The 13,636-nt window shown below is 31.8% G+C and overlaps 1 protein-coding gene across 3 annotated transcripts; it reads right to left on the minus strand.

The window, feature by feature from the left end:
* Positions 1-3,387: 3,387 nt before the first annotated feature.
* Positions 3,388-10,359, minus strand: LOC129305954 (serine hydroxymethyltransferase 6-like). Of its 3 annotated transcripts, none has more exons than XR_008592077.1 (5): positions 8,846-10,359; positions 6,722-7,127; positions 5,813-5,914; positions 5,244-5,719; positions 3,388-3,896 (listed from the first exon to the last, which is right to left on the minus strand). XR_008592077.1 is itself a non-coding variant. In XM_054946193.1 (4 exons), the coding sequence occupies exons 1-4, from the start codon at positions 9,881-9,883 to the stop codon at positions 5,496-5,498; spliced, it is 1,770 nt and encodes a 589-aa protein (XP_054802168.1). In that variant the 5' UTR covers positions 9,884-10,359; the 3' UTR covers positions 3,388-5,495. The 3 variants fall into 3 exon arrangements, 1 of the variants encoding a protein (XP_054802168.1); XR_008592076.1 differs by having other exon boundaries at positions 3,388-4,055; XM_054946193.1 differs by having other exon boundaries at positions 3,388-5,719.
* Between the last annotated feature and the right edge of the window lie 3,277 nt (positions 10,360-13,636).

Consider the following 13,636-nt stretch of genomic DNA (forward strand, 5'->3'; position numbering starts at 1 on the left):
TTTTTTGGTACAAAATAACATACTAATTTTATGTAAATAACAATTAAATATTATGTAGATAGAACTTGGGTTTCGATAAATAACCAATTAATTATAAGGAAATATTGATTTGACTTCTGGTAAATAACAACTTGGATTTCTATATTTAATTTATATAAATAATAAGTTAATCATCAATCTCAATCTTATATCTAAAAGTTGGATAATAATAAACAATATATGAACAGTGTCATTCTCGTTTTGTCCTCCTAAACTTTTACGAGAATGACAGTTGTGTCCTAGACACTTAAACTAATAATAATTCCGTTCCCGACAAATTTTTTTAAAAACTAAGTTTAAAACATCAATCAAAATAATTAAAATTTAAGAGTTTTAATTATAAATAATTATTTAAATATTAAATTTAATTTTTTAGATAGTAACAGAAATTTATATTTGAACTGTTTGAACTAATATTTATAATTTATTTTTAAAAAAATTTATGAAAAACTTAGTTATTATTAATTGAATTTTTTTAGAGTTGACTGTCATTTTTCCTAAACCTTTTCTTCCTCTATAGCTTTGTTATTCTTTGGGGAAAATCATAACCAAGGACCCTAGAAAAAATATTCACTGCTGAGAGCTAATAAATTCTGATTTAATACCCTAGTACTTAGGGTTTTAACTGTAATTAATTATAATTGTGAAAATGTGTTATTGCCCCGAGTGTTTAAAGCCGTTTCTATTGACATAACTAAGTATATTCATGTTACGAAAAGTCACCATTTATAAAATAACAACACTCTGTTTTATTTACTAAGAAATAATTCTCATAGTAACAAGTCCAAAATAAAGTCATTTCTATTGACAAAACCAAGTGTGTATATGTGGTAATCAAGTCACATTTGCAAAATAACAACACTCTAATTCATTTTAATAAGAAATAATTCCTATAATAACAAGTTCAAAATAAAGCCATTTTTATTGATAAAACGAAGTGTATTCATTCATATAGTAAACAAGTCATCATTTGCAAAATAACAACTCCATTTCATTTCAACAAGAAACAATTCTTATAGTGACAAATTCAAAAGAAAGCAATTTTCATTGATAGAATCACGTATATAAATCTAATGAACAAGCCACTATTTACAAAATAACAATACTTCATCACATTTTAATAAAAAAATAATTTCCTTATAATTTATCCAGAATACAGTTAGGGACAATTGCATATTTCGACAATCACAATTAATTACAGTTAGAAACTTGGGATTTCAATGTTAAATCAGAATTTATTGATTCTTAATTGTGAATATGTTTCTCCAAGGGTCTTTGGTTGTGATTTTCCCTTTTCTTTGCTATTAGTGAATCCCACTGTTATCATATTTTTCTTAAAACAAATTGGATGGATGGATATCAATTAATACTTTTTAACACATCCTTGGATCCTCTGGCCATTTTTCAATATTATTCTTTCTAATTTTTCCATCAGCGGTTTTGTTATTTCACTTTTATTTTTGGGAGTTTTTTTTCTAATTTTCTTGAGTCTAATTTCGTTCATATAACTTTTATCATAATATTACTTTTCAAGACGCCACACCTTAAAACGCCATCTTATAATTTGAATTGGATACCAAATAAATAGAAAAGTAGTAAATTATTGTCCTAAATTTCCATGCATTGCACAGGTGTTAAGTCTGATTTACTCCCTCCATTGAATATTATAATTAATTGAATTATACCCACAATGAGTTAGTTAATTATATTTAAAATTACATACTCTTTTCAAGTTTATTTTTATTTAATAAGGTGTCTCAATGAAAAAATTAAGGCTATTTTTATTAATTACATCATCTAATTAAGGCTATTTTTGAAAAAAAAAACCATATTAATGGTACCTTGACTTGCGCTAATCATAATTTATATTTTTTAACATGGTATTTTAAAAAAGTGCCTTATTATATTGAAGGGAAGGAGTGTGTAAATAACAAGTTAATTTTATATAAATAACAACTTAATTTGTACCAATCATATATCAACTTTGAACCTAGGGGCACTAGCTAGGTTCAACTAGTTGAGGAAATTAAATCAACTTATCATAAAATTTTGAGTTTGAATCTTAAAATATGCAATCATATTTAAATAAATATATTAAAAGCATTCTCGAGGTATCCATGAAGCTATCATTGATAATAATAGTCTCATATAGCAAGAGTTTCAATTACTCTGAGCAAGAGATGGTAATACCTCCAAGTTTTCAAAATCAAAAAAAAAAAAAAACAAATTTGTAAGATAGCAAAAAAAAAAAAAAATACATGAGTAGTGGTGAAGAAGATGAAAGCAAGAATGTGAAGTTAAGCAAAAGAAAGTGAGAAAGATGAGTAAGAATCCAATGCAGTACCCTGAAACAAAGACAAATGCTTGAAGACTGTTTGTTGATTACAAAATGGATGATGATAGATATTATTGGATGCATGTGTTGCTTTCAGCGTCCAAAGAATCTAATGCCTCAAATTGGAAATTACTGAATCAACCAAATTCTGTTATAAATAAAGTTGTGGAGGATAAAGATATTCTCCTTGTTCGGATGCAACACTATCCAACTTCAACATGGCGGAGTGTTTCTCAAGATTGGTCTTTGATGCCTGTGAATTTCATACTATATGTTAATATATTATCATTATCGTTATTATTAGTATTATTATTATTAATTTGCAGAATAAGTCTACAACATTGGTGATGCAGTGATATCTAGAAGCCCACTGAACTCTCTTTTTAATGGGAAGAGATCATTGCTTTTTTTGGATTAACATATAATTTTTTTTTTTTATTAATAGATCGTCTCTTTCATCAAGTCTCTAACTGATAATTAGATGTTAACAATGTTAAAAAATCTTGAATTGATCACTAAACTCAGAATATTACATCATTCATCATCAAGATGCTCAAGCTGTGTACGTGGATATTCCTCCTATGGTGTATAAAATAATTATCCTTGAAATAAGGTACTGAAAAATCAGATCGGCCATAAACTGATTGAGACATTGATTCAAAAATTAATAATCAAAATTATAATCAAATCATAATCAGATCCATCATATAAATAAAGCATTTCATTCAACCGATCAATGCCAATGATTTGCTAATTCAATTAGTTAGATTAACCCGATTCAATATCATGCTTTGAATATTTCTATTCTCGCGCACGTGAAATTACCTTTCAATCCCTTGTGTGTTTGCTCGCGCGCCCGCGTGTTTTAGTTGTTACACCATTCATGAGTCTCACTCTCACAACTAACATATCACCAATCTACATTTTAACGACAACCAAATAAAAAAATCCATGGCAAATTGCACTATATGCAAAATGTAAATAGTAGAAGGCATTTTTCAAAGTCTATGCCACAAGAAAACAGGTAATTCAATTGCAACTGAACAACTGTTTGTTAGAGAAATGGAACCACATTTTTGTTGGCTCTTGATCCCTTTTCTCTTATAATACATTTTAGGGTCCGATGAGCTATAGACCAGTTGCACTGGTTAGTCCAACCCAGTCTGCTCAATTAGGATATTTAAGATGAGACTTGCATTAAATTAATTCACAACCTCAGCATCTTCACTGTGTGTGTGTATGAAGGACCAAACAAATTTTAACAAGCTTTGGGATGACATTTCTAAAGAATCGCAATCTGGAATCCACTCCAGCAAACATGTACCAAGCAGCAACCAAGTCTTTTTTCATTTCTCAAAATGTAGAGGCTGGAGGAAGGAACTGCTTGCATCATTGATGACTACAGAGGGAGGAAAATCACTGGCTGCTCCTTCCAAACAAAATTCACCATTGCAACTTGAAACGGTGTGACTCTGGCATCTGAATTAATTGGCTCAAGAAAGCAAAATCACAATGCAAAATCCTAGAATGAAGAGTCACACAAATTAGGAACTTGAATTGAAGTGGGAACATCCCTATACTAACACAGCACCTCATCTCTTATACCCAATCACCTAGTGGGCTAGTGGTATAAGGCTTCTTCTTCTTCTTGTTGTGATTTGAGGAATCCAATCAGAATCCTCTACATTCACAAAAATAAACACATATAGTGCATTTGGAAGGAAAACAGACCAACAAATAGAGAGAGATGATAAACATAAAGAAAGAATTGACTCAATCATATTGTTTTGCGTCACATCTCTACAAATACATAAATGCATGAATATAGAGAATTTTATTTATGATGATGAACCTCCAACTGAAAATTATTGGTGTACTGAACTCTGAAAAGTTCTAGTTCAATATGGGAGGTTTCTCTTGAATCAAAATCTAATAATATGAACTAACAAGTCAGTCTCTCGGTAATGGTCTATTTCACTTCTAAACTCAAATCACCTTGCCTACAATATGATCACAACATTATATAAGCAAACATCAAGTTTCAATATCATCACAGCATTTTACGAATATATACCAATACCAATATACTATAACATCTTGACTACATTTTTTGCGTCGACTGCAGTTTACTACCTCAATTTTTTCCCATCAGTCAGAACATGGTCCCGTCACAGGATGCCACATGAAATTAACACACACACACACACACACACATATACAAATAACCGAAGAAAAAAGTCAAATTGATCAGTTTACACTACCACAAAAGATTTCTTTGGGTCAAAGAGATTTGTTGCCTTTTCCTAAACAAGAATTCCAACTTGTTAAAATAAAAGATTTGGGACATGTATTGCTAAAACTAATCCCAAAACCTGTGGGGGACAAAGGTTACCAGAAAAAAATGGATCAAATAGGCAAATTGCCAAGTTTTTAATACAACAGGGTCATTTCCACTACCCCTAACAGGTGGCAAGTTGAAAAAAAATTACTCTAATTTCCCCTTACTGAATCAGTCCAGCCCACTTCGACAACAAAACTAAAATGATTAAAAAGGCACCTTGAAAAGTGTAATTATTTTATTCCAACTAGCATAAAAAAATTAGAGCTTTATTCATAAGGAGACCAACTGACTTGTGTAAATTGTTGAAAAAGATTAGACTGACTTGTGTAAATTTTACCCAAGAAAATTACTCAAAATCGCTTATTTACATCTTTATCTATGTATTTGACAACTTAAACAAAGTATGAAATGATAAACTGCTAAAACTGACAATAAAGTTATCCATAAAGACAATAATGTTGAGAAGGTATGATAGGATAACATAAATTCCAGGATCAAAGACCGGGTAGAAAATTCAAGGCATCTGACCTTGCAATATCAACTCTTATTATGGACTTCGGTTGGTTGGTCAAGAGGCCCTTTCCCAACATTTGAAATAGTCAATATGCTGTCAGTGCCATCGGCAGACAAGGTTCCTCCATGGTGAAAAGATGCTTGATTATTGAAAACATCCTCAACAGTAGTACACTGCTCTGTGTACTGTCTGTACCACATTATGCATCATAACCTAAGAGCAGCCTAAAATGCCAAGGAGCTCTCCATCCCCATACGTTTCCATGTTCAAATGTCAAAACCTGGCATTGCAAATTGAGCTGCAAAGGCCTCAACCCGTGCTTGGAGCTCAACAACGTCCTTGTTGCTCTCAAGATCTTTTAAGACAGCCTTCTGCAACTTCCCATAATCTCTCTGCACTATATTGGCGATTTTTGCAGCTCTATACAGAAATTCAGCGATCATTTCAAAATCAGTCTCCAGACATCCTCTTGAAGTCATGGCAGGGGTACCTGAGTAAGACACGATAAAGCTGTAAGAATGTATGACTATACACCAAGCATAAGAGAAGACTAAAAAATTTAATGAAATAAATAATCACACACCTATCCTTACACCTCCAGGAGTTATAGCTCCATTATCACCAAAGATAGCAATTTTATTCAAAGTAATATGACACATCTCGCATATCTTCTCATAAAATTTACCTGAAAAGACAAATAAAATATGCTTAGGTCTTGTCCCAATTTATAAACACAAAAAGTTTCCGAATTAACAAATTGTTGATAAAATCATACAGAGAGGAGCAATCAACAAATCAACAAAAGGGACAAAAAAATAGCTCCATGTGAGAAAGTCTAATAACACTTCTAGACAAGTGCAAGCAACAATTTCATAATTAAATAAGCAAATTGATTCATCTAGATCCAAGCATCCTCAACTACATGCCAAAAAAGCAATCACATAACTGTAATGCCAAAGAAATTAGGTGGGTTAGGGCACCAATACAATGCCTCAACGGTGTTCAGATGGTAGCCTGAGGTGTGAGGCACCAGAAGTACCAACATCTGTTTTCCAGTAAATTAGAGTGGGCCCAATGCAAATATTAGCCCCACTGTTCACACAACTCCCAACACTTTTTATATCTGATATTGATGATTTATAAACTATCCTCGTTTAAAATACAAAATAACCATTAACCAATAGGCACATATAATAAATGGGTATTTCAGTCAAAGAGGCAACCGAGAACTAAATGAACAGGAAAGTGGCATCATCCTATTTGTGAAAGCCTTTAATGAAAGATAAACAAAATGAAAGTCACAAACCTTAAATCGCTGCAATATTAAATAACAAGACAGAAATGCAATATTCCATGGTGTGCCGCATCAAAAGTTATAACGCAAGTAAACAAGAAATCAAATCAAGTACTGATAACATGCATGTATCGACTTAACTGACATAACTAACAAAATATTTTCAAAATATATGTAGGAGACAATCATATGACATACCTGTCAATCCTAAAGGCCTTAAATCCCAAAGTACTAGATGGTTGTCTGTACCCCGTGTTACTAGGCGGCATTTTCTTCTCAATAAAGCAGATGATAAAGCTTGGGCATTTCTCTTCACTTGCTGCATGTAGGCCTTGTACTCAGGAGTAGCCACTTGTTTTAAAGCTATGGCAAGAGCAGCAATATGGTTATTGTGTGGGCCCCCTTGCAAGGATGGGAAAACAGAAAAGTTTATCTTTTCTTCAAGGTCATATTGTTCGCTTTCATATCCCTGACTTACAAGTATCCCTCTCTTCCTTGGTTTGGTACCCTTCCTATAAAAAATTATGCCCCCCCTGGGGCCTCGAAGACTTTTGTGAGTTGTTGAAGTAACAATATCACAATAGTCAAAAGGACTCACACATTCCTGAAAAGAACACAAAGCCAAATTGATAAGTATCTCTTCAACGTTGAAAGTGCAACTACTACTAGTTTATAGTGCAAGACAAAAATGGAATTAGGCAAGCCAATATACACTCACAGGAAGTTTACTTTTTACTTTATATAGAAATAGATCTTATATCAGCTTAAACATTAGAATCAATACCAAATTTGGATTCAAAAAACACTTTTCAACGGAATATAGGAATCAGATATTCTGGATTCTAAATTTTACTGTCAAAATTTTGATTATATACTGTACACTTTACATTGGTGCAATTTAATGAAACTGAATCCATAATATTGTTAGCTGATATGTCAAGCGTATGCCTAATTCTGAATCTGCCACAATCTTTTTTATAATTTGGGATGAAGATGGTTCCCAAATTTCAAAGGAGACTCTTCTGTTTTATAAAGCACATTTCTTTCATAAAGATTTGTTTTCCTCATCATTCGTGATGTTGCTTCCCTCTGACAAAGCTCTTTTTTCATATTTAAAAAATAATAATAAAAATTCATATAGAATCTTACGCCAATTTCTGTTGTAGCTTAGTTAATTATGTAGGTCACACACTTAAATTGCCAATGTAGAAACTCAGATAAGAGATAATAAAACAATTATTGTCACTTTCAGCACAAGAAAACAGAATGAATAACAGAAATTGCATGCAGAGACTATTGACATGTAATCATATATTTACATAATCAAATTCATATTATTAATTTGCAAGCTGATTGCCTTTATCTTAATTTTGTACACTTATTTTAATATGGACTTCCTTTCAAACTTGACACTCTTAGAGCAGCTACAAATTTAATGGCATCAGGCAGCAAGTTGCACTCTAAGTAGGCTTTTTTGACATTTTTGGTGAACCTTAGGATACCCTTAAAAACACAGAGCAGTTTGTATTGATTGAGCTCAACAATTTGGCTGGAATAAGGATAAAGTTAATTTATGGATAGTATGCCATCCATAGGTGCCTTTTTTTTTTTTTTTTTTTTTGCTTCTGCACAAATATTCTCCTATTAGAGGCAATCATATTCGAGACACAATCAACAATTAAATGTAGGCACTTCTCCTGGCAAGGTTTTGAACCTTAATTTGCCATGTTGTGAAGGATTACACCCAACCCATATTGTTTGTCCTTAGGTGCCTTTGTTTAGAATGGAATGCCCAAACTTCTAAATAGTGTCCTCTGTAGAATTGAACCATGATTGAAGAGATCCTTTGTCACACTTCCATTCTTTGACAGCTGTTGGTTAGCGGATCTTTATATCCCCTGTTTTCACTAATTAATTTTTTACTTCATTCAACACCAAATTCAGTTATAAATTCTAGCCAATCCAAGAATGGAGGCATAACACTAATAGCTTGGGAGAAGCACTTTCTTTCACTGCCACAAGATTAATAACTGCCAATAGTGCACAAAAGGATAACTTCCTCTGCATTCTCTACTATCTTTACTGTTCACAAAAGAGGGATCAGGTGGAAGGGCAGATGGTTAAAAAGAGTAACTAGGAACTACCACCAGTACCAACAATGCAAGCAGCCACTACCAATCTACCATTATGCTATGATGCAGTCAAAAAGAAGATTTAATTTGCAATGCAAGAAGACAGTGCGAATGAACTTTCCAATGTAATCGTCAACAAAGTACAGCCAATAATTCAATACTAAACTACCGGGAGTAAAGAATTTCATACCTTGGTTGCAATAAGCCCACTAATCTGGGCCATATCGCACATTAACACGGCTCCACATTTATCTGCAATATTCCTAAATCTGGCATAATCCCACTCTCGAGGATATGAGCTCCCACCACAAATAAGTATCTTAGGACGAAAATCAAGCGCCTTTTCCTCTAGTTTATCGTAATCAATATAACCCGTTTGAGGATTCACCTTGTATGGTAAACTCCCAAAGAATATTGACGCCCCTGAAACTTTCTTTCCGTTTGGAGTATAGTAACCATGACTAGTGTTCCCTCCGGATGGCGTATCCAACCCCATGATACGATCACCAGGCGACAACAATCCCGTGTATACAGCAAAATTCGCAGAGGTACATGAATAAGGTTGCACATTCACGCCCCAACTTTTAGGGTCCAGATTGAATGCTGCCAATGCGCGTTCACAAGAGAGCGTTTCAATCGCATCAATATATTGATTCCCTCCATAATATCGCGCACCCGGCATTCCCTCTGAATATTTATTCGTCAAATGGCTTCCAAGTGCTTCCATCACAGATCGACACACAAAATTCTCCGAAGCTATCAATTCAATCCCTTTATACTGCCTTATTTTCTCATTCTCCATTATCTCATAAATGTCAGGGTCCGCAACTTGTAGGGATTGATTACCCCATGATCGAACAGCCGCTCTCCGCGCCTCGAGATTGGGGTCCAACGAAACCCACTTGGAAGAAATGGAAGACGATGAGGATGATTCGCTATCTCTTCGCCTCTTCAAGCACATCGAATGCCCGAGGATACGAAACTCTTCGACCTTCTTATCTTCATCTTCATTGGACTCTACCGCCGAGTTCCCATTCTCCGCTTTGTGATTATCCGTCAGCGGCTCCAACAACTGAAGCGGAACCGGAGGAATCGGGAGCGAGGGATCACAAAAGCTTGAGTCGAGCTGAAGAGAGATGGAATCGCCGGTTATCTGGGTCCGTTGAGGCGGCGAAGCATGAGAAGAAAAGCCAAGAGACAAATTTGATTGCGAATGGAATATGTCCATCAAAAGCCCAAAACAAAACCGATCCTTAATCCCCCAAATTGTCGAATTCTTCTCAGATTGAAGAAACAAAACTTATATGTACAAGTAAATCCGACGACAACCACAATATCTCCTAAGAGCAACAGTAACAGCAACAGATACATCGACAAGGGGAGTTGAAGAAAGTGCAGTGACAGTACCGGTAAATGGAATCGATGTAGCAACGAAAACGCATTATCGACGATATAACACAACGAGAGGGGACAAGAGAACCCAAACCCCAATCGTTGATGGTCAATGGAAGAACATGGCAATGGACGAGATCATGAACATGCTAGGCAAGGCTTGTGCTTGGCGTGGGATTGACGAGGAATGCACTCGGACGTTGCTATTTGCTGGTTTGCAATGTTGTGGCGCGTTGCGACTGGTTGGCGGGCTTGACGCTGTGAGCTGGCGATATTTTTTTATTTCCCCCTCTTTTTACCGGCGAATAAATTGGCGGTTGATGAATTTTTAATTTTTTTATTATTAATATTTTATTTGAGGTCCAAAAAAATTGATATTGAGATAATTTGATTTAATATAGTAATCCATATTAACGCCATTCATGTTAAATTTTTTAAAAACATAATCTTTTAATCCTTCAACTTTTAACTCACTTGTAACTCAATTCCTCAATTATGACTCGTTGTGACTCAATCTCTCAACTATAACTCGCTACAACTCAATCTCTCAACTTTTGATTCACCTATAACTCGATCCTTATTTTTTAATTTTTTAAAAAAAATTTCTTATCAAATATGAGGGATAAAAAAAGCTCATATATTATTTTAAAATATCTTCCACTTGCTCATTGATATGAGATATAAGCTAATATGAAAAAAATTAACAAAAGTTTAAGGATTAATTTATAAGTAATTCAAAAGTTGAGAAACTGAGTCATAGGTGAGTTATAGTTGAAAAATTAAGTCACAATGAGTCATAATTAAGGAACTAAGTTATAAGTGAATTAAAAATTAAAGGATTAAAAAATTAATTTTTTTAATTTTTTTTATACAAATATAAAGAATAAGCTTCCTCACAACTAAAAAAACAAACAAACAAACAAACTCTTTCTTGCATTACCAAGGGTAATGGGTAAATATGATGTTGGTGCCTTTTTGCGATACTTACTGATAAAACGAAATCTATCTTTGCCTCCTCGATCGAAGCTTTGGCACTTAAAAGTCTTAAACGGCTGTGCTTTTGGTTATTGATCTAAGTTGCAACAAAGTGATTTTTGAAAGTGACTTTCTTTTACTAGTCTCTTGCATTCAAAAAGGTCAACCTGATCTTGGAGACTAGAGGTGTAGAAACATCATCGAAGATATCATTAGTTTTGTGGCTTCTAAAGCTGAGTTTTCAATAGCCTTTGTTCCAAACAAAGGTAATTATGCCGCCAACTTCATTGCAACTATTGCTCTAAAGGTTGTGAGTCTAATAGAAGGATGTCATCACCATCACTTTCTTTGTCCCGTCTACTAACTAAGGATGCCATGACTGTTAAATCACCTTCAATTGTTTGCGAGCCCTCAACATCAGAGATTGAAGCTGACTGATGTTGTTGTTTTCCTTCTTGTTATGTTGTTTTTGTTTTTTGCTATTTGCTGTCTTTTCTGCACTATGAATCTTGTTCTCTAGACTTTTATTCTGATTTTGAAATGGCATGCTAGCTTTTTGCAACCAAAAAAAAAATTGCTAGATATGATTATTTGATTGAATTAAATTTAAGCATTATCAAGCCCAATTATCAATATAAAATAACTATAATCAAAAGTGCTTATATAAATTGAGCTTTTTGAACTTCCCATTAAGATCCTATATTTTTTAGAACTAGGCCTAGAAAAATAGAAATATTTGCCAAAAAAATTAGGCTTGGCCCTTAAAGATATGTTAGTACTCGGACTACTCCAGTTAAGCAATTGTTTTAAGAACCAAACTAGTTGGACTATCGACTAAAACTATTAATGACTTGATTTGGATAAAAAAATCATTTTCATGGTTGATTTGAATTGAACTACAATTAAACTATTGTTGAATTGAAAATCAGAGTTAAGGAAGAAATTAGATTGATTTTTAAAAAATTGGATAAGTTTAAACTTAATATAAGAAAAGGCTTAAAAATAAAAAATAAAAATTAGACCCTACCAAAAACAAACTTCATTATTATAAAAAAAAAATCATTTTTTCACCCTCACCTATATATGGCATGAGACCATTTTTTTTTTTTACAAAAAGATGAGCCCATTTTTCATGAAAGATATTGACACTTATATGTGCAATTATAAATATGTTTGAGTGCCTGATTTAACCAAAGTCTACATATATTTTGACACATAAAATTATAATTTATAATGTTGTAGGATTATCACAATGTTGTGTTGTTTTATTAACAATTAAACATCTTGTGAATTTATTCCTTATATATATATATATATATATATATTAAATAAACATTTAATATTATGTTTTATTAAATTTTTATGTAATTATTACGGTATTAGTTTGATTGTGGATCTAACCTGTTGGAGCATAAAATCAAGAGTCATTGACCTTTTCAGTTTAACATGTTATCCAGATTTTAAAACATTGGTTTAGGCTTTGTATTTTTTTTTTCTTTTTTAAGTATGTGTGTCGCTGAAATTATTCAAAATTATTTTATTCAAATTGTTAATATCGTAAAATAGGATGGTTGAAATTTTTTGATTTATTTCAATTTTTTTTAGCTTAATATATGAAAACAAAACAATTTGTTTAATTGTATGTTGTCAATAACAACCAAGCTTAAAAAAACGCAATTAATTTAAGATACGAGTTCTTATAAGATTTGGGCTTTTATGACTAGCCCAGCCCATGTTACATACAACAACGAAAAAAAACAAAGGAATTCCATTTGAAAGGGTACCATCTTGGCTTGATGTGAAACTAGATTTATGCCTCGTGTTGATGATAAAAATAAATATAAATATTAAAAAAATATTTTAATATTTTAAAAGTAAGATATATTATCTTTTATTTTATTTTATGTTAATTATAAATATTTTTTATTTTTAAAATTTATATGAATCCCTTTTAAAATCATAGTTAAGAATTACAAAAATATAAATATATCTTCTATTTTTAAGTTTTTATTTTTACTCATTTAATCATTAACTGATAGTTACTATTATTGATATATTCTATTAAATTTTTATTTATATTTTAAATTTATTAATCATACAAACTAATTTATTTAGTGTTTTTCAAAAAATTAAATGCATATTCCATCATTTAAAAAATATAAAATATTTTTAATTAAATTTTAATTTAAATAAAGTGATTACTTGTCTTCAAAATTAAGTGTTTCAGTTTCACTCTAAAATAAATATAAAATAATTTATTTATTATTGGCATTTTTTAAAAAAAAAAAGTTATTGGTTACATCTTTAAACACTAAAAATACTTTATATTTTTAACATCCAACTCCTAAAAAATAACCTCTTAAAAAATGCCTCATTTTTTAATGAAGAAAGTAATAATAATATTTTAAACACGTATCTACCAAAAAAATTAATGAAATAAGTGATAAATTAATCAATATAATTCATGTTTATGTTTATTTAAATTTTATAATCTTGATTAATGAGACTAAAGTGTAAGTTTTAAAAATAAAAAAAGTCTTTATAATTCTAAGAAAATAAAAGGAATGATAATGTATTTTACTCAATAATTTATTAATTTGTGTAAATTAAAATC

This window comes from Prosopis cineraria, unplaced genomic scaffold (genome assembly GCF_029017545.1).
Source record: "Prosopis cineraria cultivar Desert tree isolate PC_DT_omini unplaced genomic scaffold, ASM2901754v1 PC3, whole genome shotgun sequence".
Taxonomy (NCBI): domain Eukaryota; kingdom Viridiplantae; phylum Streptophyta; class Magnoliopsida; order Fabales; family Fabaceae; genus Prosopis; species Prosopis cineraria.

Coding starts and splice junctions, on each gene's coding strand:
- LOC129305954 (XM_054946193.1), bottom strand. CDS start 9,883: ATGGACATATTCCATTCGCAATCAAATTTGTCTCTTGGCTTTTCTTCT. Junction 7,128..8,845: donor GTGGGCTTATTGCAACCAAG/GTATGAAATTCT, acceptor TGTTCTTTTCAG/GAATGTGTGAGTCCTTTTGA. Junction 5,915..6,721: donor AAGGCCTTTAGGATTGACAG/GTATGTCATATG, acceptor TTGTCTTTTCAG/GTAAATTTTATGAGAAGATA.